General features: G+C 44.9%; 1 protein-coding gene across 1 annotated transcript; it reads left to right on the forward strand.

Annotated features, from left to right (window-relative positions):
• Positions 1–3,101: 3,101 nt before the first annotated feature.
• GARS1 (glycyl-tRNA synthetase 1) lies at positions 3,102–23,319 on the forward strand. The gene is made up of 17 exons (XM_085539071.1): positions 3,102–3,444; positions 6,255–6,356; positions 7,570–7,672; positions 8,623–8,764; positions 9,413–9,501; positions 10,586–10,662; positions 12,166–12,311; positions 12,805–12,954; positions 14,483–14,645; positions 15,541–15,705; positions 17,129–17,241; positions 17,483–17,623; positions 18,310–18,395; positions 19,686–19,795; positions 20,952–21,045; positions 21,766–21,956; positions 22,979–23,319. The coding sequence occupies exons 1-17, from the start codon at positions 3,268–3,270 to the stop codon at positions 23,102–23,104; spliced, it is 2,175 nt and encodes a 724-aa protein (XP_085395197.1). The 5' UTR covers positions 3,102–3,267; the 3' UTR covers positions 23,105–23,319.
• Positions 23,320–27,680: the final 4,361 nt, after the last annotated feature.

Consider the following 27,680-nt stretch of genomic DNA (forward strand, 5'->3'; position numbering starts at 1 on the left):
GCTAGGACTCGAGCTTTCCATGTATACACTGACCCTGGTGGTCTGAGCACCAAATTAGACCCTGAAGTTCCCATCATAATCAAGAGGATAATACTGAAATAAGACTCTATAACCCACAACATCTTCTACACGACACTTCAGTGCAGACCCCTGTCTCCTATTTGGGCCAGCCCCAATGCGCCATCTCCTGCTGCTCCTCCAAAACGAAGAAGGATGCTTTCATTGGAGGATGCTTTCAAGCTCAGGGGCACCTCTAGACCCAAGCTTCAAAGCTGGGAATAAAGTGCAATCATTGCCTCAGACTTGTTTGGCTTATGTACCTCCATTGGGGTTGTCAGGAGTAGGATGTAAGAGCATGATCAGTGCTGAAATTCCAGTTTTCTGAGTGCTGCATGGGGACAGGCTCAAAGAAAAGACTTCTTGGAGGACAGTCTTGAAGAACAGAGGGGCTCCTCTCCAGACACCAAAGGCTGCTTTGCAGTTTGGAAACCTGGAGATCCAAAAGCTGCAAAGGTAACTAACTCAATGAGGGCAAAACATGGTACATGGTCTGTGTGTCCTTTGGCTTCAGTGCTCCAGTCCCTGTGTTCGCTATTGCCCTGGGACACTGCTCATGCAGGCACACACCTGGAAGGACACTTTGTCTTCTTTGGCTGAAGGCATTTGTCTTAATTAAAGCATTTCAATTAAAAGTCAAGTCTGAATCACTGCAAAGTGCCAGAGACAAGAGTCATTAATACTGGAATGCAAGTTTTAAATTATTTTTAATGCGCTCTGCAAGGCATCCATAAAAGGTCCTTAATCAATATGCATTTGAATTCCCTGAACTAGAATTGAAATTCATGGCAGCAGGAGGGTTGGGAACCAACCAACGCTGCTGTCTGAGCTCTTGCACAGGCAAACCTGGCAGACCTGGGTGCCAGCTGTCAGGCAGATGTGGCCATATGGATGACAGTTCTTTGGTGATCTGTGCCAACATGAACTGCTGGTCTCTCTCCCTGGAGAATGGGCACATCATTGACGTGGGGGGTCTATGATGGAGATGGCAAACAGCCTTTTGCTTGAGCACCTGAGTCAGAATCAAATATTCATCGGCAGAATTGGTAATTTAAACATAATATGAGCATACCTTGGCAAGGAGAGCCCAGAGGATGAGGAGGGCTTAAGGGCAAGGAGTGAGGATGAAAGGAATGAGGGGAGTGCAGGGGTCTAGATGGTCTGAAACTAAGGACACGGTTAAATGCTTGGCTGGATCAAGGCCAGTGGTGCATAAATTTCTGGCAAGGAGCAGCCTCTAGGAAGAACCAAGCCCTAGAGGAAGCTCAGGGTGAGGTTTGAGCTTCCTATTTGAGTCTGAAAAAAAACAAAAACACATCGCAGGAGGGGGTGAGTTTCAGCAACACCGGCTGTTGCAGACCCCAATCTATTACTACCAGGATGGGGGGAATGAAAGCAAAGCAGGAGGTTGCCCCTATGTTGGGAGGTTGCATCCCTCCCTGCTGGCAGCACTTGGGGACCTCAATGGGACAAGCACAGACCTGGGGCAGAGCAGCATCACCCTCCTGCAGTTCACAGGAGGGATCATGAAGAGGAGCAGAGCAGCTTTGTGCTCATAAATGAAAGCAAGGCCTGGGCACGGACCTACTTATCCCATGATTATTTGCATGCTCTGAACTGTGGGTTCGGACAGAACCAGCTATTTCTCTCCCCCATACATGGCTTGGAAGGAAGCAGCAGCAGAGGGGCTGCACCCTGAAAGCAGGCTGGATGAAGCCACCTTGTTTTGGAAGCAAAATAAAATAGGTTTTAAAAGCCAGGTCAAATACATGCACGCCTCAGGCCATGCATAAGTTTGCTGGAAGCCTAAAAAATCCCCCAGTGCTGGGAAATCACAGTGAACCTCACATGTACGTTGCTGCGGCTTGGCTTGTGTTTGGAGGGATGTATCTGGATGGGCTTTTTTGTTGCCTTGAGGATTGAAACGAGGGAAGGGAAGGCAAGTGAGTGGGAGAAGAAGAGAAAGGGGGAGGAAAATAAGGAAAAGAGGGGGGGAAAAGGAGAAAGGGGGGGGGCGGAATGGGGGAAAGGGGGGAGAAGGGGGGGGGGGAGGGAAAAAAGGGGGAAAAAAAGAAAGTAGAAAGAAAACAGAAGGCAGGAACGGGGGCGGGAGGGGAAGGCGTGGATCCGTCCCGGAGCTCAGCGCCGTCCCCTTGTGTTGCGAAACCTTGGGGCCCCGCTCTGCCCCCGGCTGCGCCTCGCCCCGGCCCCGCAGGAATGCCGGAGAGCGGGGCCCGCACCGGGGGCGGTGGGGATGGGGATGGGGTAGGGAACGAGCGGCCGCTGCCATCTAGCGACAACTAATAGCTCCTGCACCGGGTTTTGTGTTTGTTTCCATGTAGATGTTTGTGTGCTTAGCCTAAAAGCGGTCCTGCCCTCTGTTTGGTGGTCTCGCATCTCGCATCGCGACGTTGAGCATCGTAATGATGCTAAAGGACAACGGGGAGGGGACGTGGCCACCTTTTGGGTCTGACTTGGTCCCTGCATCACCCCTCGGCTCTTTCTGGGGGTGCTGAGAGCTCTGTGTCACTGCAGGCTTTGGGGGAAGGTGGGGGAGATGCCTCTTCCTGCAGCTCCCTCATGCAATAAATCATAGATAGATAGGAAGGCAGCTTAAAGCCCAGCTCCACCAGCTCCCTTTATCAACCTAGCTCCTCCCAGCTCCACCAGCTCCCTTTATCAACCCCGAGCTCCTCGCCATCTATTATCATTTCCGTGGGGGATAAATAGGAGGCATTACTTTCGGAGCGACCTTCATTTCCGTGGGGGATAAAATAGGAGGCATTACTTTCGGAGCGACCTTCATTTCCGTGGGGGATAAAATAGGAGGCATTACTTTCGGAGCGACCTTCATTTCCGTGGGGGATAAAATAGGAGGCATTACTTTCGGAGCGACCTTCATTTCCGTGGGGGATAAATAGGAGGCATTACTTTCGGAGCGACTTTTGCACCCCCCCACCATCTCGGTGTGTGCGCATGCGTACTTAGAGAGACTCCATGTTTTAAAGCGCCCCCTGGCGGCTGGCGCTGCGCCGTGCCGAATCTGCCGTTGTAGTGGTGGTGGTAGCTCTGACAAGCGGCCCGCCCCATCCCGCTCGCCCGCCCTCCCATTGCCCGTGAGGAAAGTGCGTTGTGGAGGCGGGTGCCGTGTTTACGCCGCGCTGTATTTCATCATGCAGGGGGGGGCAGGGCGGCTCTCCGCTGCTCTCCATGCCGCTGCTGCCGGCCCGTAGCGCCCTGCCCGCCCTGCTGCGTCTCCTCAGCCGCCTCCCTGCTCCTCTCCGTTGTCCTTCATCATCAGCTGCTTCAATCCCGGCTTCCAACCTCATGGACGGCCCTCAAGCCGAGGCGCTGCTGGCGCCGCTGAGGCAGGCGGTGAGACATCAGGTAATTGATAGTGAAGGGGGGAGAGTGGGCCCAGCCATAGGGCTGCGATGTGGGGCCGTGCTGTTATCTATGTAGGGGCTCATTTGGGTTCATTTGGCTTCTTATTCATTAAGTGATCAGGGGGATGGAGCACCTCCACTATGAGGACAGGCTGAGGGAGTTGGGTTTGTTCAGCCTGGAGAAGAGAAGGTTGAGGGGTGACCTCATTGCAGCCTTTCAATACCTGAAGGGAACCTACATCCATGAGGGGATTAAGCTCTTGGAAAGGGCTGACAATAGCAGGACACGGGGAAATGGTTTGAAGTTAAAAGAGGGAAGATTTAGGTTGGATGTTAGGGGGAAGTTCTTCACTAGGAGAGTGGTTAGGCCCTGGAACAGGCTGCACAGGGAAAAGGTGGATGTCCCGTCCTTGGAGGTGTTCAAGGCCAGATTGGATGGGGCCATGGGCAGCCTGATCTATGGGGTCTCTATGGGGTCTATGGGGTCTCTATGGGGATCTATGGGGTCTCCTGGGCAACCTGATCTAGTAAATGTGTATGTTTGGTGGCCCTGCTAGGCAGGGGGGTTGGAACTACATGATCCTTGAGGTCCCTTCCAACCCGGGTCATTCTGTGTGATTCATCAATACTACTGATTCATGCAGGTCCTCCACCAGCATCTATGAAGTGGCTGAATCCATTGCCTTTATGCTTAGCTACACACGTATCTACGCTTGCATCCCATGTGCTGGGAGATTTCTGCACATGTTTCCCCCATTAAATGGATTTATGGCTTTTTAATGATACCAGTGCCTCAGTGAGTTGTTATGAATCACTACGCGGCGTAATGCCTTGGTGGGGAAACTCCTTGTCAATAAAACACTGACCCCCTGCAGCCTTCCAGTGTGTGGATGCTGCATTGATGCCTGTTTATAGCATCAGTGCCCCCCTATTGTCTGCTAGTGAGATTGGAGCAGAGCGCCTTTGGGGTGCCAGGGTGGGATTTAGGGGTTAACGTGTAGGAATACTGCAGCTTATGGCTTACAGTGGTAATTCACTGCCATGTTTACGCATAGGGAAGGAAGGATTAGGGGTAGCTGGAACATTATGGTGCAGCAGACCCTGTCTGTCAGCCCTTGGAGGAGTGGAGGAGAGCCTTAATTAAGCCTCAGAGGGACTCTTAGCCTATGGAGAGGGAAGTGAGCAGCGTATCTTCCTGCAGCAGCGCCTGATGCAATAAGCTGCCGTGCTCCAGGGGTGGATCCCTCTCTGCTCTATTGGTCTATGGGACAAAGCTGCAGGAAAATTTGCCACATCGAGTGCTGCTGTGCACTCCTCCTGGGCTGGGCTCAAGCTCTTAGCTTTAATTAGATCGAGTCCTGTCAGCAGACATAATTGCTTGCTTCGGTTGTGCTGTGTTGGTTGTTTTTTTCCTTGCATACGTCTGAACACTCTTAGACCTCAGGACAAAGAGTTGCTCTATGCTGCTTCTAGATGCTCTGCATTGAACGGGCTGATAGCTGTGTTGAGTCAGCACTAGCTGCCTTGCTGCTGCCTTGATGTTTTTACCACTGCCGATCCCTCAGCTCAACAAAAGCCATTGGAACTTCTTTAAAGGGGAAAAGAAATAAAGATCAGATCCCTCCCTCTGCCACGTTACCCAGGAATGGCAGTTAAGAGTCCTCAGCCCCTGAGTGAATATCACGTTTTGGTAGTAGTTAATAGGAATGAATCTGCAGCTTTGTTTTGTTCTTTTAGCTGTCAGAGCTAAGGGAGCTTAGCTGTGTTATTTACCTGTCATATATTTATTAACTTTAATGCATTATTTAGTGTCTTCCTTCTATGCTCCTTCTGTTCTCAGGGATGTGATTTAGCAGGGGGTTGTTAGGGTAGTATGGTTAGTATGGTAGTATGGTTGCATTTGGACTTGATGATCTTTAAGGTCTTTTCCAAGCTGAGCAGTTCTGTGTTTCTCTTAATATCCCCAGTCTTTAAGCTTGAAGCACTTGGAACTTCCTTAAGTCTGATTTCTGAATGACAGCTGTGCGTTCTCTTCTCTTTGGGTGGTCGATGCCTGTGGTATTAGTTAATGAAAAAAGCAGCTATTGTGGAAATGTGATTTTTGACCCTTTTTTTGTAATGGAGATGTATGAGATATGAGCAAAGGGCTCAACTTGGAGCATCTTAGAGCACACCCCTTCAGCTACTGATACCTCAGGTACTGATATCTCTGTGCTTTATCCCTCCTGGTACTTTGTCTTCAGTAATTCAACTTAGACTTTGGTTTTGATTGAAGAAAGGTGGCCAGAAAGGAAAACTGGTAATTAATTCTGTATCCTATGAGATGTTCTTCTAAAAGGTGGTGCTCTTATTGGCTGGTTTTGATCAGGTTTGGCAGAGGAAAAGTCTTAAAGTGCTCCTAAACTTTGAAGAAAAGCAAAAGGGGTGGAAAATAGAGAAGCCTTATTAATAAGAGAGCACAGAGCCTGTACTGATCATCTGAGGATCTACTTAGTGCATCCTCTAAGACTGAAATCAGAATGTATGGATGTATTTGTACAGTGGTGCATGGAGGAGTATGTTTGCATGCTTAGATTTAATGGTAAGTCTGGGGTTTAACAAGGCTGGGGAAGCTGTGTTAATTTCACTAACGATGTCTGGTTTTGTGAACTCTCCAGTGTGTTTGAAACAACTGAAGCAAACCTCTTGGGACTGAAGTGAGGAGGCAGCACAAACCTTCCCTTTGGGTTGCCGGGAGAGCTGAAATACCTGGAGTTCTTGTCAGTGGTGTTTGAAGAAAGAATCACAATATTCTCTTTTGTCACCTTCTAGGGAGAACTGGTAAGGAAGCTGAAGGAAGAGAAAGCTCCCCAGGTGGATATAGACAGAGCTGTAGCAGAGCTCAAAGCTCGGAAGAGGGTCCTAGAAGCAAAGGTGAGTCAGAAAAGCCCTGAAATCTCTGCTTAATACACTTTTACAGCACTGAATCTGATAGAAAAATCATAGCATTTTAGAGAGTTGACTTCTGAAATCTTTTCTGTGCACAGTGAGAGGAAACACTGTTCATTGAGTTTCATTTTCAAGTCCCTTGTGTGACAGTTGAATTCCCAAACTGATACTAAACACGCTTGCTTAGAAATCAGATCCTTTGCTACAGTTTAAATCAAGTTTTTTGATGATGTCACATAACCTATGGTTTTATTCAGCTTCCGAGAGCAGGATGCCATGAAGTTGTGTCCCCCTTCTTAAGTGTGCTTATGCCCTGAAAAGTCTCTCTGCAAATGAAACAGCAGAACTTCAAGTTCATACAATAAACGGACAAAAGCACAGTCCTGTTCCTCAGCCATCAGGAGCTTGACATAGAGAGTGGTGAGTGAGGATAGGAAACTCAGCCCTTTGAGCCCCACCTTTTGGTGGAGGAGTGCCTGTAGGATGCAGCATAGAGGTGTGCTTGGCATTACACAATTTGTGTGGGCTTTATGCCTGTCAGTGCAAGAGTGACCTTGCAAACACTGTGTCTGCCCTTGGGAGTGCAGCATTCAATATAGGTGTTTTTTTGACAGTGTTTCCTATGCATCACAGTTGCTTACAGCTTTTTTAGAAGGCAGCAGTGTGAATGCTTGTTCGCTTTAGCAGCTGCTGGTACAGCTTATAAGCTCTGTGGTTCCTACTTAAAGACAGCACAATCTGGATGTGTAGGATTAAAAACAGCAGAGTAGTGAAGTGTCACAGATTGTTCGGCTTTGTGTGTTTATCTCCATAAAGTCTGTAGACGATTCTGCTCCTGTGCAGGGTTCTTTCACTCCTCCTTTCATCCAGATCAGGTGAGCAGTTGCTGAGCTATTGATTCAGGATCGTAACAGTTGTTTCTCCACTGGCTGTAAAGAAAGGTGCAGGCTTAGCTGCCTGAAAGTTAGGCTGGATGAATCCACCTCAGGTATCTAAAATGCTGTTTCAGACAGTCATGTTTGTCACTGCCTGCTTGAATCTCAGCATGACCATCCTGCTTGGGAAAATGAGCATGTTGGCAGGATGTCTTTGCTTCAAAATGTTCCTTACAGACTTTTCTCCATTTACTGTTATGAATCAAGATTTGTCCTTCTGCCAGAAGTAGATGTTCACTGTTCTCTGTTTGTTTGAATTACAGGAGTTGGCCTTACAGCCCAAAGATGACATCGTGGACAGAGTTAAAATGGAAGATACTCTGAAAAGGAGGTTTTTCTATGATCAAGCCTTTTCTATTTATGGAGGTACAGATTTAAAGATACTTAAATCGTAGTTCCTTCAGGCTAATGTTCTGGTCTGTGTAGCTGTGTGAAGTGCTGGACTCTTGGGGTGTTATCTTAATGAAACCTTGCATTTCCTTTTGTTTTGAGTTGGTTGTAAACCTTCTCCCCCCTTGAGTTTGTTAGTGTTTCTGGAAGTTTTCCTCTCCCTAAATGCAGATGAGTAGAAGTTTTAAGCATTACACGGTAGAAGGCCGAGGGGTAGAGTATGTTGGCACTTAAGTGGAGTGTTCAGCTTGTTTCCTCATAACCATTTATCTGATCTTTTTTTGTTGTTTTTTGGCAAGATAATGCTCAAAACTAACTTGAATTTTAGAACATGTTGCCATGATGAACTTTATTAGGCAGGTGAACAGATGTGGCTGTTAAACCTCTTCATGTAGCTGATTTGAGGCAGCTCATGATCAGCACAGTATATGGTTAATGCTCTTTCACCTATGAAACTAAAGTATTCTGTTTTTCTCTAGTTGGTTTTATTTTTATGCTTAAACCGGTGATTAACAGAGTTGTCTTATTACTGAAGTAGCCTATTGCCTTTGGAACATACTTGATTCCTCTCTTGCATTCAGATTCCTTCTGCAGTTGGATAATATCTTGTGGGAACAATCTATTGATGAAGGGAGTGTGGCTCTTAAAGTGGTTGATTGCACATACCAACAACTGTTTCATCTTCTGTCATAATCTGATGTTGCAGTGCACTCTGCAGCTGAACTGTACTGAATAGTGTAGAGTGTTAGTGCTCTGTAATGAGCCATGTTCTTTATTCTGCTAGTACAGAAGAGTTCGTGCTCAGAAAGTGACCTCAGGCTTAAACTTGCTGATGGGAATGCTGAGATTGGAGGTGCTCTCCCCCAGATATTGCAAGTTCATGCCATCTAGCACCTAACACACTTGACCCCTTTTCTTCTTTGCAGGTGTCAGTGGTCTGTACGACTTTGGGCCTGTTGGATGTGCTTTGAAGAACAACATTATCCAGGCATGGAGACAGCACTTTATACAGGAAGAACAGATCCTGGAGATTGACTGCACCATGCTCACACCAGAGCCAGTTTTGAAGTCAGTATGAATCTTTTCACAGCATTTCATTTCTGGTCATGGTTGCTTTTTACAGTCTGCTTTAAAATTATCCACAGGGATCTTGAGATTGGGTTACCCAATTCCACATCCTTTTGAAGTGCAAAATAATTATATATCAGGGTGAGAAGCTGTTGTTACATAAATGTGGGAGAGCAGTGTGACCAGACTGTGTAAGAATCATGTCTTAATGTCTCCTGGCTATCCCGTTAGGTCTGAAATTGCCATTATCCCTTCTTCTAACAGGTCAAAAAGACAAGAAGAGGATTTAAATGATCTGCCTAAAACTGGGACACCTGAGTCATGGTTTAGAGCAGTGGCCCAGTTGTTTTGCTATCCTTCCGTTGTTGAAGGGGTGGCAATCTGCAGTGTGTTAACTGAGCTCCAAATGTAGCCCAGGAATTGGAAACCCTCTTTTTATCCATGCCTGGGTGTAGGGGCAATCCTCAGAAGTGAGGATCTAGACCATTTCATCTCTGTGTCTTTCTTGCCAGCAGGTTTGCTAAATGTGTCAGGTGCTGAGCTGAGTCAAGAGCATTGCTTTCTGTGGGTCACAGCACAGATGTCACACCATACACAGGGTTGTTCACTAACAGCTTACACATTCCTTTTCTTTATCATTTCTTCTAGGACTTCTGGCCATGTAGACAAGTTTGCTGACTTCATGGTGAAAGATATGAAAAATGGGGAATGCTTTCGTGCTGATCATCTCTTAAAAGGTTTGTTTTCCTCACGAGGCCAGCAGGTTTGGGCATTTCTTGTAGTGGTTCAGACGTGAGGAAGGAATATCTTTCTCCAGGAAGGCCAGTTGATGTATCTAGTCTTTCTCAGTTGTGTTCATAGGTCATTAATTGTTACTTGTTTATCCTTACTGTAGTTCTCAGTCTCACATAAATATTGTGTTAGTGCTTTAAAGGAGATATAGGATCTTCAGCAAAGTGTAGTTGAGCTCCTTTTTACAAAACCCTGTGTCTTTGGGGCATACAGAATTACTGTGTTGTCTAAGCCAAGGATTCCCTGCTATCCCCTGCCATATTCTGGGCTTCTCATACATTTCAGTTGCTTTTTGTTCAGAACTGAGAAATAATTTAGGGGAGATACAAGAGGACAGAGCATGCATTCAATATGGAAAGTTCTCTTACAAAGCAGCTGCTGACCTCTGTGTGCCCTAATTCTAAGTTGGCTTTTGGGAATTTGAAATAGACTTCAGGCATTTCTTAAGTTTGTAGTCCTCTCATTCTTTTCTTTTTTTCTGGTTATTGATTAAAACTTGCTTAAAAAAAAGCACAGAACAGCTGCCTGCTAAGTTGGCTACCACTAAAAAGCCAAAATACTTTTCCCAAATGAGTGGAAATTCTTGAGCTCAATGTCTGCTTTTGTGTCTCCGGGAGGATGTTGTGCTTATAAAGAGGAATGTAGTCTAACCCTACTGTACCAAGAAAAGTCTATGCATCTTAGTGCAGTGTATAAAATTAGCCTTGCTGCTTTGGGATCAGGCATTACTTTCAATTTCAGATCTTCATAGAATGAGAATAAGGAGAAAGGGGCTACCGAGCCATTGCTTGGGTTTATAGAATTGAGTATCTGAAAAAAATAAGAGAAGGCCCTATTTTCTCTAGTGCAGTAGCTGTAGGTCAGCATTGCCCCAATGACAGGAGTGGAATAAACCTGATAGACACCAGCAAGTCAACTGGTGGTAGATGTATACTTATGCTGGAGGATCCTCCTGATTTGCCTACCTTTAGTTTGGGTTCAGTTATAGGGTTGCAATATAAACTCAGTGTGGGATTTTCTTGCTCGCAGCTCACCTGCAAAAGCTTATGTCTGACAAGAAGTGCACAGCAGAGAAAAAAGCAGAAATGGAAAATGTTATAACACAGGTAGGTGCCTGCATGAGGAGGTGAGTGCTTCAGGGATGTGTGTGCCATAAGGGAAATGCAGTGCACAGTAGTAATATCTGTAGTGTCTCTCTAAGGATGCATAGAAGTGCACTTCAGAGATACATGTAGGTCTGTATGTATTCTGAAATACTGGAAACTTACTGGCTAAATGACATCTCCTTTCTGCTTGTTTGGACAGTTGCTGCTGTTGTGGCTGTCTTTTGAATGCTGTATTGGTAGGGTTGAAGCTCTTTCCTTAGCGACTGTCTGCTCTGCTGCATTCTACATGCTGTAAAAAGCCTGTTTCTTCTGAGTCCCCCTTTGCCTTTGTCAAAATTTCACTGCAGGATTATGATGCAAAGGAATGGAGTCAGATGAGTTTTGACAGGGTGTCGAACCACTTAGCACTGAATTGGTATGTTCTAAAGTTACTTCAGCTTTGAAGCCCTTCAGATTTGTTTCTCTTCTCCCACTACCCTGCAAAGATTTTCCTATCTTTTATTTTTTGCCTTGTGAGAAGAGTTGTTGCTCCAGTCTGACATTCCTGAGCATCTCTGCAGGCACTTGCCTTTAATTTTTGTTTGTTTGGATTGGTTTTTTTTGGGGTGTTTGTTCTCATGACTTCTAGGGTAAATGCTTTGAGAGCGGATGTTTCCTTCAAGAAACTCTTGTGCATTGCATCACTGAACAGCATCATTAGCTCTTTCACACTGCAGGTTTGAACCTTTGCCATCCATTGGGGGAATCCCTCTATTAATAAACTCTTTCTCCTGTTTTGAGGCTTCTCTGATACACAGAGGATCCTGACAAAGCTAGACGTGGGTCATTTGGTTATAAATTCAAGCATAAAATCATTGTACTATTCAATGTAGGTCACGCTTTATGGTACATAGATTAAAAAAACCTACATTTAAATGTGCATATGCAAAATGCTAGCACTTGAATGCTCAAAAATAATGACATATTGGTTGCTTTTACCAAGAAGCCCCATGATGCAGATTTTCTCTGAGGAAACTGAGTATCAGATGTGTGGCTTAGATGTAGTGTTTCATACAGCAGGAGGGAGAGAAATAAGGAAGTGAATACAGGGAAAGGACTGCAGAAATTTCAGCTTTCTTCTCCCTCACTGCTCTATATTTTTTCCTTCCCTACATGTTGTTCCCAATGTTCTAGCTTCATCTGAATGGTTTCAGCTGCTGGTGGGTGGTGATGAAGTCCCAGTGACTTTTCTTCTGTTTTACACCCACTCATGCACAATACTTCCATTTCTATGTATCTGAGTTGTGGACTGACATTGCTAAAATGGGTTTGCGGATGTCCAGGATATACTTCTTTCATTGGTTCAAACTTTGGCTTGCCTGGCTATTCTGGGCATGTGTTTCAGAGCTGTGGATCATGCTCAGTAGCAGGTAAAGGGGATATAATTATCTGTTTTATATACATATGTAATTATCTATTATCTTATTTACTAATTAAAATAATTCTCTTATATTTTGATATTAGTTGGACAACTATGGCCAGCAGGAGCTTGCAGATCTCTTTGTGAACTACAATGTGAAGTCACCTATCACTGGGAATGACCTTTCCCCTCCTGTTTCTTTCAATCTGATGTTCAAGACCTCCATTGGGCCCGGAGGAAACATGCCTGGGTTGGTACTAATCTCATTCTGCTCACTCTTCTTTATAACTCATCTGGAATTGACATTGAGGTCACAGCAGGACTGCAGTATGCAATTTTCTCTTGAGTAACCTTCCCCTACCTAAGTAGTCTAAGTGATGTTCACTGTGGGAGAGTCTCACGTTGTTGTTGGGATTCAAAGGGCCTTACCCTAAAGCATCTTCAGTTTGGGAAATAGCAGAGGTGTATTCATGGTTTGTCTGCCAAATGCATGTTTGAAAGCAGTCTGGCACAGCCTAAGCTCACATAGGGATGGTACAGTTACAGTCCCTCTGACCTCTGTGGTAGTACTGGATAGTCGGTTCCCTCACAGCCTGTTGCTTCCGTGTTTTCTGTCTGTAGTTAAGACTACAAAAAGAAACCCAACCTCCAAGTTTTATATTAACTGTTGTCATTTTTCTACCTTTTCCCCACACGTTTGTCACCCTGATTTATACTCACTCCTATCCTCCATCTCCTTTCAGCTATCTGAGGCCAGAAACAGCACAGGGAATATTCCTCAATTTCAAACGTCTTCTCGAATTCAACCAAGGCAAGCTCCCTTTCGCTGCTGCTCAGATTGGAAACTCCTTCAGAAATGAGATCTCGCCCCGATCCGGCCTTATCAGAGTGAGGTACTGCAGATTTCCTCCTTCAGCAGCAGGGTGCCTTGGAGTGGGTGGCACCTCCCTTGTGTTCCATTGTTTGTACTGTGATTGTTTCACTTCAGAAGGTTCCTGATAACATGCCTAGTGAGTCTCAGGGTTCATGGGCAAAGAACCCATTTACCTGAGGCTTTAACAATAGAGTTCTGTCTAGGATCTGTGAAATAGCTGTTCCGTTAGAAACACCTTGATTAAACTCAGTTTTATCATGAAAACTTAGTGTTCACCATAAAGAAATAGTATTAAAAGTAGTTGTGTTCTTTACAGGGTGCACAGCTTTGTTTAATCATCGCAGTGTTTATTTTTAGACTAAAATCTGGGATCGAAATGTGATTGACCTTGCAGCAGTATTTGCTTGTCTCAATTCTGCAGATCCTGCAATTCTGAAGCTTATTACAGAGAGGAAGTGAGGAGATAACCTGACTCAAGACCTGTCTTTGTGTCCCAGCATCAGTCCAGCAGGGAAAGCTCAGGATTATTACTGAGAATTATTTTTGAAGCTTTCTATCTCAGGGTGAAAGTGGTTACTGCACTTCTTTAAGGGTAATCACTGCATCTTAACTGAATTATTCTGAGCAGATGTTTCCTCTATCTAATTTGGAGTAAGAAAACTGGTGTACTGTTAGTGTGATTCAGCTGTACACACAGACACAATGTGTTGTAAACTTGGTAACTGATTAATATGATCCATAAATGTCATTGCCAGGCAGTGGCATCATTAGCACTAAGGGAGTGTTTTAGTATTTTCTCGGACCTCCTGTTCTCTCCTGCACATCTGGAAATGAGCGACTTCTGTCACGGAAATACATTTTCAGTCAAATATAAATGACGTGCTTGTGGCAAGTTTATAGCAGGCTGTTATTATGCTGTCGTAGCATATTATACTCTAATGCCTGTGATTTAATGATTACACAGAAGTTGGTGTATTGTTGCTTTTTTATGGTTTTTGCTAACAAGCTAATTCGGTGTGAAGTGATTTCAGTCAAGAAGGCTAAAAATTAATGTGTGACTGTAGATGTATTAAAAACAAGTTCCTCAAACTGAATAGGTTGAATACCATTACTGAATGTGGCACTAATTATTTTCAAGACATGATCACCTAACCTGACTCCTATAGGCACCCCTCTTATGAGTTAAGGTTGCTGAACTAGACAGTGGATTATTCTTCATTGGCCCTATGCAATAGTCTGGAGAAAATGCAAACAGATTTGGGAAGGATTTCCAAAGGTGGTGTTCTTTGGTTTGAATCACAGTGGGGATAAACATGGCCTATATTTCTAAATGATATTGTGGGAAGTTTTGTTGGGAATTTGGAGGTGAAAGTAAAGCCAATATCAAGACTGGTGCATGTTCCACTCTATCCATTGCCTTGGCTATGGTTTTATTTATGTTTTTAAACCTCAGATTTCCTTGTGAGAGGCAAAAATGCTGTCATTTGTTAGAAGGCTTGTGGCAGATATACCAAATGCTTAATACAAATGGTTGATGTCTCCATTAGGGAATTCACCATGGCAGAAATTGAGCACTTTGTGGATCCCAGTGAGAAAAATCATCCCAAGTTTCAGAGTGTGGCAGATCTCAACATTCTCCTGTATTCTTCCAAGGCCCAGCTCAGCGGGCAGTCTGCCCATTTAATGCGGCTGGGAGATGCTGTTGAACAGGTAACATTCCTCCTGTGTGCATGTAGAGCCTGCTCTCATGACTAGGCTGAATTACACACTGTGGTGTTGATGCCAGTTGGGGGTTCGCTTGCAGACTTAAGACAGTTCTCTCTGATGTATCAGTGTGACTGAGATCTGATGGTGGCCCTTCGTTATCATAGAGTCGTTGAATGGCTTGGGTTGCAAAGGGACCTTAGTGACCATCCAGTTCCAACCCCTTGCTGTGGGCAGGGATAGCCCCCATCCAGGCAGGCCTAGAACACCTCCAGGGATGGGTTAACAGTGATAAAAGGCTGCAGGTAGTGCTGGGATAGTGGCATCTGTCACTTAGCTATTCGGAGTAGAGCAGTAAGGAGAACTAATATTTGCCAAAAGATCAACAGTGACCGGAAATCTAACACTTAGTTGCTGACTCCCATCAGTATGTGGCTTGCATGTTGGGGCTTCCATGCATGCAAACAATAATGAGAGGGCTTACAAAACAAAAGTCCCAAGCCACAAAAAAAAAAAAAAGCCTATTGAATCGAGACTGTAAACTGAAGAGAAGAGCTGTTATGGGGTCCTGAGCTCTAACTGGAATTCACATGCAGTGTTGGAATACCTGTGAGTATAGCAAGGTCTCTTCAAGTAGATGGACTTCGAGGAGAATTAGTAATGAGTCCTAGAGTGATAACAACTTAATATTGCCTTCAAATGGAGCTTCTGACAGTGCTGATAGTTGAGTTTGAGAAGATGTAATAATGAGTTTCAGGGAGTATGTAGTACTTTGTCACAGGCAGCTGCAAGAACTTCTGCCTGTAACGTTATGATAAATCATGGCTTTATTTCCCTGGGAGTTAATATTTATGATATATATATATTATATTTTTTTTCTTCCTGCTTTTGATTCTTTCAGGGCGTGATCAATAACTCCGTTCTTGGTTACTTCATCGGTAGAATCTACCTCTTCCTTACAAAGGTTGGTGTATCCCCTGACAAGCTGCGCTTCCGACAGCACATGGAGAATGAAATGGCTCATTACGCCTGTGACTGCTGGGATGCAGAGTCCAAAACATCGTATGTAAGTGAAAAATGGAAACAGCAAATAGTACTACATGTTAGTTTTGTTGCTGCTGTAGGAAGGTGGGGAATCTGATGTTTCCATTTAGCCCCATGTTATTCACACAGTTACCACAGTGTAACCTGAATCACAAAGGACTTAGGGGATAAGTCAGTTCCTTTCAGTGCATTTGCACAATGCCTCCGAGATGTTAGTGCTCATTTGTGGGTCCATTCTTCAGGCTCCTTTGCTAGAATCTGAAGTCATCTGTGGATTTTGCACTGATTAAATTTCATCTGCAATGAAGTGAAACCAAGTCCTGGTGCTTTCCATAGAGGAATGTAACCCCCTGTTAGAGCGGTGCTCAAGAATTTGTTTCCATGGAGGTGTTATTCCAGGATTGATTCCTTCCTGCTAGAAATGTTTCTCTTCCTTTCCCACTTCCAAGGTGTGAGGAATTAGTTAATTCCTGCCAGCTCAGCCAGCTGGAGCTGAGTGAAAGATTTCCAAGGCGCACTTACCTACCAGTTGAGTCACCGAGAGCTCTTCAGTTCAGGCCTCTTTGAGTGCTTTGTTTTTCTTTTATCTTGTTGACTTCATTTTGAAGAATGGCATGTTTTTGTTGCAGATGAACAAGCAGCGAGCAGTTGGGGAGCAAACTTAAACTCATTTTATATTCTTTTGGAGAGATTTCAGCTCTTTCAGTAAATGTAAACCAAAGTGTATCACTTGAAATTGTAGCTTTAGAAGAAATGCTTTTTAGAAGACATAGTAATTAGACAGTATCTGTAACGAACAGTGAAATCATTCCTGTCTTCAGGAGTACTTAATCTGTTTTTCTGACTGAGGAATAAAATCAATCTCCATATTTTATTCTTCATATATGGTGAGATGTGTGTTTTTCAATTGGCCTTTCCACAGAGTTCAGAATATGTGCAGATTTTTGGAAGGCACCTGGAGAACTCCCAAGTGCTTAAATTCTAATAAAGAGCTGAAAGATGGAAAGGATCCTGCTGAGGTCTGTGGGGTTAGCCTGTGACATTGCAGTGACTGTTATGTGAGTGGACCCCATGCACAGCCTCTGTCAGAATAGCCAAACAAGGGTCATGTCTTCATGTGCCTGTGGTATCTGAGTAAGAGGATTGTATACTCTGGCCCCAGCCCCGAGCTATTAGCACAGCACTGTGCTCTGCCAAGTCATGTGGAAAACCTGGCCTTGAACACAGACACTGGTTAGATAACTGATCGTTTCCTTTGGAAACAAATGGAATCATTCAAATGAAGGAGCAGCCAGTGAGCGATGGCTTCTTGTTGTAATAGAGCTAACTACGTAGAAAAAGAACAGTCATGGGAGAAGGGAGGGCTTAAGGGAAAACAAACATAAATTTGACAGTTAAGTGGGCAAAAAAGTGTGTTAGTGAAAGCTTCCACTTTGTTTTTTCAGGGTTGGATTGAGATTGTTGGCTGCGCTGATCGTTCCTGCTATGACCTCTCCTGCCATGCTCGTGCCACCAAAGTTCCTCTTATAGCTGAGAAGCTTCTCAAAGAACCTATATCCTTTCAGGATAAACCAGGTTCTCTTGTAAAGCAATTTGACAGTGGTTTGTCCTAGAGAACTATGCAACTCTTTTTAAAGTTAAATCTGTTAATTTATCAGGGAACAGATTTAACTGTTACAGCTCAGCATAGCTTTGTTAAATCACCTGCAAAGAACTGAGCATGTGGGTGATGTCACTTGTGGCCAGAAGGGGATTTAGTGTCTTGCTTGGCTTTTTTCCTTAACTACATCATACAGAACAGTCAATGTTGTTCAGTTTGAGGCAAACAAGGGAGCCATTGGCAAAGCTTACAAGAAGGATGCCAAGGTGGTGATGGAATACCTTTCCATGTGTGATGAGTGCTACATCACTGAGATGGAGCAGCTGCTGAATGACAAAGGGTGAGCTGTGTGTGTGTGTGTGTGTGTGTGTGTGTGTGTGTGTCCTACCCTTCTCTCACACTTCTGATGTGGGTTCCCAAAGTGTTGTTGGATGAATTGGAGCCTGCTGAAGCCAGCTTTCTCATAAGAATAGGCTGATTGGGTCACTTGAAATGTTTTAGTTCTGTTCCTTCCACTAATTCACTGCCAGTCATCCATCAACATATACCTGATGTATGCACACAACCAGTATTCAAATATGGACTGAAGCAGGCCAGCAGCTGTATATGTCAAGTGTGAAATAAGAAGAAAGGCATAATTTCTATAAGTATACATTCAACAGGATGTACAGTCTGCGGCGAGTGCCTGTTCTGCCTGTTCTTTTGTGCCTACGTTTTTTTTCCCTTTGGTGTTTATTCTTCATTCTGAGATTCTTCCATTTCCTAATTGAATTTGTTTCAGTCTCTTAACCACAACTAAGTTCGCTGTGATTATAGGAATGGTTGCTTTTAATTTATATGATATAATTTTTGTTATTAACTTGAATTTATTTGGTGATGCCACACGTTTCTTTGATCTCCGGGATTTGCTCTGGCTTCTGTAGTCTTTCAAAGTAAACCAAGTGATGCAATTAAGGAAATACAACCTGTTTATTTCTTGCTGTAGCTTTTAAATGACTTTTTTTTCTTTTTTCCCCCCTTTTGCAGGGAATTCACTGTTGAAACTGAAGGGAAAACTTTTACATTAACAAAGGACATGGTTACTGTGAAGAGATTTCAGAAAACGTTACATGGTAAATGTCTGTCCTATAGTTTGATCGTCAGATGTAAGAGAGGGGTCAGGGTTTGCTTTGAATGTGGAGCTGACCAGTTGCAGGGTCCTGGTGGTGGTGTTATATGGCACAGGAAAAACCTCAAATATTATTTCCTTGATATCTGTTAGTTTAAGGCAGCTGGAAAACCTTCACTCAGCAGTGGGACTTTAGTACTCATAGGCCTGTTGCCTGATTCTGCTCAGTAATCTGTTTCATAGACTTCAGGCTGTGTATTGTATTCCTGCTGCTTTATTTGCATGTTTAAGGGTTTGCAAAAGGGGTGTTAGAACCAGCTTTTCTAGTGATGGAAGAGCTGGGGTGGGTGCACCAACTTTGGGAGCCTCAATCTCCAAGTACATTTCAGTGTAATAGATGGGTTGTGGCAGTCAGGTGATGGGGCTCTGGGCACAGTTCTTTGCTTACAGCTCCAGTTTTCACTCCATTGCCTGCAGCCAGAAGTCTTCTGGCACATGCCAGCTCACCAAGCTGACCAGGCTCACTGGGCTCTGTCAGTTGGTGAATCCAGCCATATCCTCTGGCAGTTAAAAATCACATCTGTTTTGATCAGAGACTGCATCTCCACAGAGCTTTGATATGGGAAATGGGGCTAGAAAGTGAATTAACAAAACATATGTGGATTTAGTTCCTCAAGGAAGTCTTGTCTTTCTAGCCAGCTCTGTAAGCACCTCACCTGAGGGCATTTGGGAAGTCTTTGGCTAAACTGGAGTAGTTGATCTTCATTCTTTCTCCCCTGTCCGAACACACTGGAGAATAGGGAGTAAACAGCAGTACAGCAGGTGGTGGAAAAACTCAGGAATTATTGGAATTTGAGTTGTATCTGATACTACTTGCTTCACTGCTCAATCTGCTGGATGCTGAAGTGGTGCTGGTAGGTGAGGGTGAAGTGGACCAGGGCTGGAGTACTACCCTGCCATCACTCAGCCTGCTTAATTGGTAGCATGTTCCCTGGCATAGTGTTGGTCTCAGCCAAACAGTGCTCTCCCAGACAGTGCCTGGGTATAGTTTGTGGCCTGGCAGTGTGTGAGAACAGCTTCTGGTAAACACTTTGGAGAAGGTGCTGCCCTTGTGAATCGAGTCCAGATTTTTTCTCCAGATTTGTGTATTTAGAGCAGAAATGTTTAACTATTCTTTTTCGCTGTGTTCCACTACATGGAATCAGAACTTCTGAGCAGAAAGGCAGCTTCAGTGAATGCTTTTTTGTTTTGGTATAAGTTTGTTAATGATTATGTGCATTTTTTTGTGTTCCAGTGGAAGAAATCATCCCAAATGTAATTGAACCCTCATTTGGTATTGGGAGAATCATGTACACAGTATTTGAGCACACATTTCGCATTCGGGAAGGAGATGAGCAGAGGACGGTGAGCTTTCCTGGGTCTGGGCCTCAGCCTAAAAGCATCTGCAGGCATTCACCTCTCCCTACCATCCAGGGGAAGGGTTGAGATAAGGCTGCATTAATACACAGAGATGAGGAAAACCCAAGCAGGCTGTCGAATTGCTGTTTCTGCCAGTGTGCGTGTCATTTATACACGTGCAATGGGAGCATTTGGAGTGTGTGTATGAGAGCTCTTAGTATATTGCTGGCAGGAGGGAGGGAAATTCTTTTCTTGATTCACACTTGGCTGGCAGGGTCCCATCACTTAGAGAAAACACCTCTTCGCTACTTTATTTCCTCTCTCTGCTGCTTTTCCTGGAATCCTACTTGTGTGCAGCAACATGAACAATAGACTGGCCATTTCCTCAGTCCTCCCTGAGATGCAGCCTTCTGTAATTTTAACTAAAAAACTGCATTCCTTTGTATCTCTGATGTGTTCTGATGTGTGTGCAGGAACAAGATTCAGGAGCTCAGATTTAGGACACAGCTGACTTTCAGTCACAACTGCTCATGACATCTGGGATATTAGACTGTAACTTCTAAGTATCAATTTGCTTTCTGAAGAGCCTGGGCTGCTCTGTGTAATCACGTTGTGTTTGCATTCCTCCTGTACCCTTTAAGGACCTGCTGACTGTAATAGTCAGGAAGGACTTTTTGGTCCTTTTGGATGTTCCTTGTTTCTGAGGGTGTCTATGGAGGGTTAAGAAAACCTTTAAGCTGCATATATTCCTTGTGCATGGCAGGTTTCTATGGGAATTAAACAGTGAGATGGGTATTGGAAGAACTTTTCCCATTACAGAAGATTAAATCTCCTGGAGAGACTCCTCTTACCCTTCATTTTTCTGTAATTCAGATGAGAATCACTTCCTCCAGAGAGTATTCTATTAGATTTCTCTTTGGATGAGAGATAACATTAGCTGTTAGGAGGGAAGGGGGAGTGGAGGACAGCTGGAGGAAATCAGTCTTTCTCTAGCACTGTGAGGTGTTTGTGCTGAAACCCTGAATGCTAATAGCTTACAAAAAGACATCTACTCCCAGTCACCCTGCCTGTAACCTCAGTTAGAGCTTATTCTTACCTCTTAAGAATCTACTCTAACTGTTCGACTTGTATTTATTTATGCTTTTTCTTTTTTTCCCTTTAGTTCTTCAGCTTCCCGGCTGTTGTAGCACCATTCAAGTGCTCCGTTCTTCCTCTCAGCCAGAATCAGGAATTCATGCCTTTTGTCAAGGAATTATGTAAGTGAAAAACAGCACTCTGGGCTCAGCGGTGGTGTGCACTGGAGAGAGAGTTTTATTCCTCAGTGCTGGAGGGGAAAAAATAGCACTGGGTTCATGTTGCTCTCTCACGTGCAAAGGGAAAGCCATTAAACTAAAACTTGTTAGCTTTGAGCATCTATGAGGCTTTTCAGACCAGCCTCAAAGCTAATCAACTCCTTGGCTTTCCCTGTGTTGGTTACAGTGTACAAACCAATTACTTTTTTTTTTCTATCAAAGTTTCCACTTGTGCCATCTAAAAGTAAATACATGAAGGACAGAAACACAGGCTACCTCTCAGACAGTGTGTTTTTTTTGCTGTCTGCATCAGACTTTGCTCTGGACCTTGCCTCCCCATGCCAAGCCTGCCCCTGCACATGTGTTAGGCTGGCTTGTTCTTGTGTTAAAGCAAAGCTATGAGAATGCAGTGACAGGTTGAAGGCAGTGACCTTCCTGTTGGTGTTGCCCTTTGGATGAGGGTCGAGTGATGCACTTGTGGAGTGGATCTGAACTTGGAGTATTGGGAGGGACTTCTGTCCAAATCAAAATGAGGACCTGTGATATTGCTTAAGACCAGGGACACACAGTGCCTCACTTCAGGTAGTGCTGTGAGGGTGTGGGAAGACTCTGCTACAAACATGTTGCCTGCTGAGTATGTAATGAGTCCTGGTGATTTCCAGCTTATTTCTCTGCTTATTGCAGCTGAAGCACTCACCAGGAATGGCATTTCTCACAAGGTGGATGATTCCTCCGGGTCCATCGGCCGACGCTATGCCAGGACTGATGAGGTTGGCGTGGCCTTTGGGATCACAATTGACTTTGACACCGTAAACCGAACGCCTCACACTGCCACGCTGAGAGACCGGGACTCAATGCGCCAGATCCGAGCTGAGGTAAAGGGCTGGCAGATGGGTTTTGCTGCTGCCAAATTGGTTTCTTACAGAGTAAGGGAGATGCTGATGATCCACCAGTATCTCTGGTCTACATGGGAGCTGTCTCCAACTCCTTTAGGCAGTGTAGCTGTTCTGAGAAATCCTCCAGGGAAGAGATTGGTTTTCAGGGTACTTTTGAATCCACAAGCACCAAAGGCAGAAGAACTGTGCTTGCTGTATCCTGGCTGACAGAGCACAGTGCAAGCACACTTTCTCTCTTCCTGCTGGTCTTTTCTCTCCAGCAGCAGTCAGACTGGTGAAATGTTGCCCTAAAGGCTTGCTTGCCCTAAGCACACTTTGCTGAGATGGTTGAAATGCAAAGACTGCAATAGGAAATCTCCTTAGAGCAGTCTCGTTGCCTGTGAGCAAAACTCTGTGCCCTTCTATGTTCTTGGTGGGAGCCAGGGAGTTTGGCTCCTATTACAGCAGGAGGCAGTACTGAGCTCTTCCAGTTCAGATCACTGTAACCTAGTGTGCTTCTCAGAGCACCCCTCTGCCTCTGTATCCCCTGCATAACCCTCACTGCCACATAGCATTGTCATCACCAATTTTTTACCAATTTTCTGGTTTCTTAAGCCAACTCTTCCCAATATTGCCAGTGCACAGTGAGGAACAATGAAAAGGCAACCAACAACTCCTTTTGTTCTGGTCTTAGAGTAAGTAGGGCCTGGCAAACCCATGGCTTACAGCATCTCCTGCATGTGTGTATTGTTTTCTTTCCCTTAAAAAACTGTAACATAGCATTAAAAGGGATTAATCGTGCTGTGACTCACAACAGTGACTGTTTTTCCTCATGTGTTACCTTGAGTAACTGAGCAGTCTGCTGAGATGACACAGACTGTGATTTAAGTTGTCCTGTTAGCTAATGGTGCTGGTGTGTTGGCTTTATTTCTTTTTGACTTACCCACATTCCCCAAATATCCAGCAGGACAAACAGATTCTGATGGGTTCACGTTCCTTTTGTGTTTGTGATTTGTCTGCAGGTCTCTGAACTTCCTGCCATAATTCGTGACCTGGCGAACGGTTATCTAACTTGGGCTGACGTGGAGGCCAAGTACCCACAATTTGAGGGACAAGAGACTGGCAAAAAGGACACAATAGAGGAATAAAGGAAAGGGACTGAAATAATCCCCCTGTCACATGTCCACTTTTTACTGTTCATGTTAATATGAAATAAACTTACCATGTATTATTCCAAGCTGCATTGTTTGTGCACACAGGGACTATTTGATTTTCTTTTTCCTCAACCGCTGCCTGAATTTAACTTTAAAAATAACTGCAGTCAAAGTAAAAGGTGTTATGAATAAAAGAGGCCATGATATTATGCCTGCTTCTGTGTGTTCGTGAAGCCTTGTGCTTTCTTCAGAAGCGTCTTGTGGTTGGTTTATTTGTTCCTCATGTTGATTGTGGCTGTTACAGGATTATTACAGTCCCTCAAGACCACGCCACCCCATCATCAGTTCACATCACTTTGGATGCCCAAAGTGCAAGGTGCTGCATGCTGTCTGGCCTTGTCCACGAAGGGACGATGAAGGTATCAATCCTCTCACCACTTTTTGGTGCTTCTTGCAGCTACCATAAGAGATGGGGCTCAATGCTTTTTTTTCTGTTGCAGGTGTTCAATGATATTCTGCAGAATTAGGAGCACTTGCCTGCAGGTGAGCAAGAGGAGTGGGAAATCCAGTTCTTGTTCTTGCTTGGCGTGGCTTTGCTTGCTGAGGGTATGAGCTGTAGCTGGTGCTGTCCAGCCTAGAGAAGAGGAGGCTACAAGGTGACCTGATAATGGCCTTTCAGTATGTAAAGTGGGGAAATGAGAATGAAGGGGACAGACTTTAGCAGGGTTTGTGGTGATAAGACACAGGGAAATGGTTTCATGCTAAAAGAAGGGAGATGTAGGTTGGATGTAAGGAAAAAAGTCTTATACGGTGAGGGTGGTGAGGCCTTGGAGCAGGTTGACCAGAGATGTGGTGGAAGCCCTGTCCCTGTGGGCATTCAAGGCCAGGCTGGGCCAGGCTCTGAGCAACCTGATTGAGCTCTGGGAGTCTCCGTTCATTGCAGAGGAATTAGGTTAGATGACATTGAAAGATGCCCTTTCATCTCAAAGGTTTCTGTAGCTCTGTGAATGTGGAGTGCTAGCAGGATCACTTTTTTTCCATTCATTACCTTCTGACAATAAAGGGTGAAACCAAGGAGTGCCCCAGCTAGGTGAGATGAGAGACCTGTACCTCACTTTCCATGGGCAGTAGAGGATTTCCAACGCATGTGCCTTCCTGTAGCTGGAGGTAGAGATGGCACCTCTGTGACCCACACGAGTTAAGAGATATCAGCACCTACTTGTGTTTTGGTCTCTGGTCATGCTAAGAGAGGCAAGATCTTGTTTCCCTCTACATCATTTCTAAGCCTACTTTATGCTCCAGCCTGTGGAGAGGGCACTCATACTGCTGTAGCAGGGATTTTCATCCTTGGGCTCAAAACCTTTCCAGAGAGTAAGGAAGTCTTGATGTAAAAAAGGCAGCTGCTGCAGAAGCAGATGGACCAGGGTAGTGTAGAGGGAGTGTTCGTGCTGTTTCCCAGCTGCTGGGGGCTGCACCCACCTGCCAGCAGGTGCCATACAACTGCTTTGAAGAACAAGCACAAGAGCCTTCAGTGCAGCTGAACAGGGTGCAGCCTTCAGCCAGCAGCACCCACCTCCCAGAAGAGGGTGCTGTCAGGCAGAGAATGGCTGTTGAGCAGCTGGAACTGCAGGGTTGGTTGTTAACTCTTGAGTTTCCATTGTGCTGCAGCCCTGCTCCTCCAGCAAGGCACTGCTGTGGTGCTCTTTGCTAATTCAGTGGTGCTGCTTATGCCCAGGTGTGGATGCGAGAAGAAAGCCTTAGGAATGTGGTATGTTGTGGTTTATCTTTAGGGGAGCACACAGGAGGGGTATGAGTGAAGTATCCCCATCAGCTCATGGAGTGGAGGGGGATCTACGTGATTAAAGGCAATTCATTTACAACATGGGTTGCTGGAGCTTCCTGGGCAGCCCCTGTGATCAGCGAGGTCTCAGGCACGATGTGGCTTAAGTTTAAGCAGGAATTATGAAGGGGGACCGTGTAAATGCCTGTTCTGCTCCTCCGGTGGATGGAACACTGGGGAGGGGAGTGCAGCCCACACCTTGCAAAAATCCCCCCGTCAAACAAGCTGGAGGGGAAGGGCTCATCCTGACAGAGATAGATCCTACAGCTGTACTTTGTAAATTCAGCTTAAACCGTCCCGATTCCTATCTTGGCTGTGACCTGTGGTTCACCCCCTGCACTAGATAGGCAGAGTTAAGTATGTATGAGTGGGCACTGCTAAATCTCAATCTAACTCCGCATCGCTCTGCTGCCCTCATTTCCATGTTCCTATCTGAGCTGATCAGGTAACGCTCTGCTTTCTGCTGTAAGCTGCGAGGGGGTGGGAGAACACTGCTCATTCATTTCATGAAGCTGCGGGAGATGAAGAGCTCTGACAAAGCTGGTTGGTCCCCTTTTAAGCTGTAATTTCATAGGATCACAGACTCATTACGGTTGGAAAAGACCTCTAAGATCCCCAAGTCCAAACCCAACCCCAGCCCACCCCCACCATACACATTGACTATGTCCCCAGGTGGCCACATCTCCACACCTTTGGGGATGGGGACCCCATCACCTCAGTAGATGTACAGGTGAGCAGGAGTTGTGTCCCCCCTCAGTAATATTCCAAATCCAACAACCCCATCTGTAAACATAGTGGTGAAAAGAAAAGCCTGCGGATTGATTCTTCTGCCTCTTGTGGGAAATCAGATATGAAATAATAAATATATATGATATCCTCCAGGCAAAATCCTGCTAGCCACTAATGCCTACAGATTAATTGTACTAATCCAGCATGATCAAGGGGAGATGGTTGGCTACTTGGCACTATTTTGGTCTCTGGCTTATGAAATTCCATCTCCGTGTTTGAAAAGAAAAGTCTTTACATAACCGTAATCGCTCAGATAAGAAAAGGACTAAACTGTCCCGAAACATTTTATCTTCTGCACAGATGCTGCCTATGAATTTTGACATGATTAAATAACACGGCAACGTAATATTTTGTTCTGAATAACAAATGTAGGAGGGAAGGAGTGAGACTGGACTGGGTTATGGAGCAAAGAGAAATGGGGATTAGTGGTGGTGATGGCTCAATGATACTTCACAGTTATCATTTCATGGACAGAAACCTCAGTCTCGCACCTGCTATGGGATGAGGTTTTTGGGGTCCTGCTCCCAAGGGGACACTCCTACCCCAGGCTCCCACTTAATTCATCCCATTGGGTCATCCCATTGGGTTACCCTATTTCTTCATCCCATTGAGTCATCCCATTTGTCCATGCCATTTGTTCATCTCATTTGTCTATCCCATTGGATAAGCTCACTGGATTATCCCATGTGTTCATCCCCTTGGGTTGCCCTATTTGTCCATCCTATTGGGTCATCCCATTTGTCCACCCCATTGGGTAGTCTCACTGGATTATCCCTTTTGTTCATCCCCTTGGTTCATCCCATTTCATCACCCTGCAGATTTGCCCCATTTGGGATGGAGTTGAACAGTGCTGAGCCATGGCTTTGTTTAACCTGGGTTTCTATTAGTAAAATAGAACCAAATTGTCTGCAAATACAGAAAAAAAATCAAAGGGAATGAGGTGACTCATAGCTGGAGGATCCTACACGGCAAAGTTGTGCTGGTGCGTGGTTTTAAAAGGAAGGACAGTTGCAAAAATGAAGTTATTTTGCTTTCTAAAAGGAACACAGTGAAGAACAGTAAGTAACACTGGATAATACATAATATTTCTGTGAGCATCCATAACTCCTAGTTCTTTCACCTCCTACGTGGTCAGTTTCTGCCTAGCAATACTTAAGAACAAAGTCTCTTTCTAGAGTGGACATCTAAATAGGGCAGATGAATCCCTTTCTGTTTCTCTTCTTTGATTTTATTTACATAACCACCTGATTCACTCAATCTGGGTCAACCAGCTCACGTTTACATCTGTGTTATAGACACCCGAATTCAGGGGATATACAGGCAGCCCCGGCAGAGCACCTGCAAGCACCGGGGGTGTTAGATAACATAAATGGTTCAAAATAGATAATCGTATATTTTATGTTCTTGATTCTGGGAACATCTGCAGGTGAGATTAAGAATTCATCTACACTCGCAGCAATCAGACTTGAATGTTAGGTTGGGTATTAGGCACAATTTCTTCTCAGAAAGGGACGTGATCCATTGGCACAGCTGCCCAGGGAGGTGTTGGGGTCACCATCCATGGAGGTGTTCAGAACCATGACAGCCATGCAGGATTAAAAGAAAGAAACCTTCCAAAGCAAAAACAGATCTACCAGGAAAGAGAAAAAAAAAGACACCAAAAACCATAACAAAATGAAAGCAGCCCTTAATTTTGTGCAGCTATCCATTATGCTCGTCCAGTGACCACGTGGGTTCTGCAGACGAGCTGGCCCAATTTCTGCGAGCTAATAGCACACAGAGCCTTCTTTCAGCTTGTGCCATCGTGGCATCAGAGCACTTCACCACGTTAATGGCTGGATGTTAATTTGATGGGCAGGAGAGAGAGCCACAGGGGCTGTGCTGGGGGTGGTGTGAAGGGCATGAGCTGAATCCAGCAGGCAAAAGCACCAAGGAAAGGAG

Source organism: Coturnix japonica, chromosome 2, assembly GCF_054131305.1.
Source record: "Coturnix japonica strain WE chromosome 2, WE-NBRP24, whole genome shotgun sequence".
NCBI classification, from domain to species: domain Eukaryota; kingdom Metazoa; phylum Chordata; class Aves; order Galliformes; family Phasianidae; genus Coturnix; species Coturnix japonica.

Coding starts and splice junctions, on each gene's coding strand:
- GARS1 (XM_085539071.1), top strand. CDS start 3,268: ATGCCGCTGCTGCCGGCCCGTAGCGCCCTGCCCGCCCTGCTGCGTCTC. Junction 3,445..6,254: donor GGCAGGCGGTGAGACATCAG/GTAATTGATAGT, acceptor GTCACCTTCTAG/GGAGAACTGGTAAGGAAGCT. Junction 14,646..15,540: donor TGGGAGATGCTGTTGAACAG/GTAACATTCCTC, acceptor TGATTCTTTCAG/GGCGTGATCAATAACTCCGT.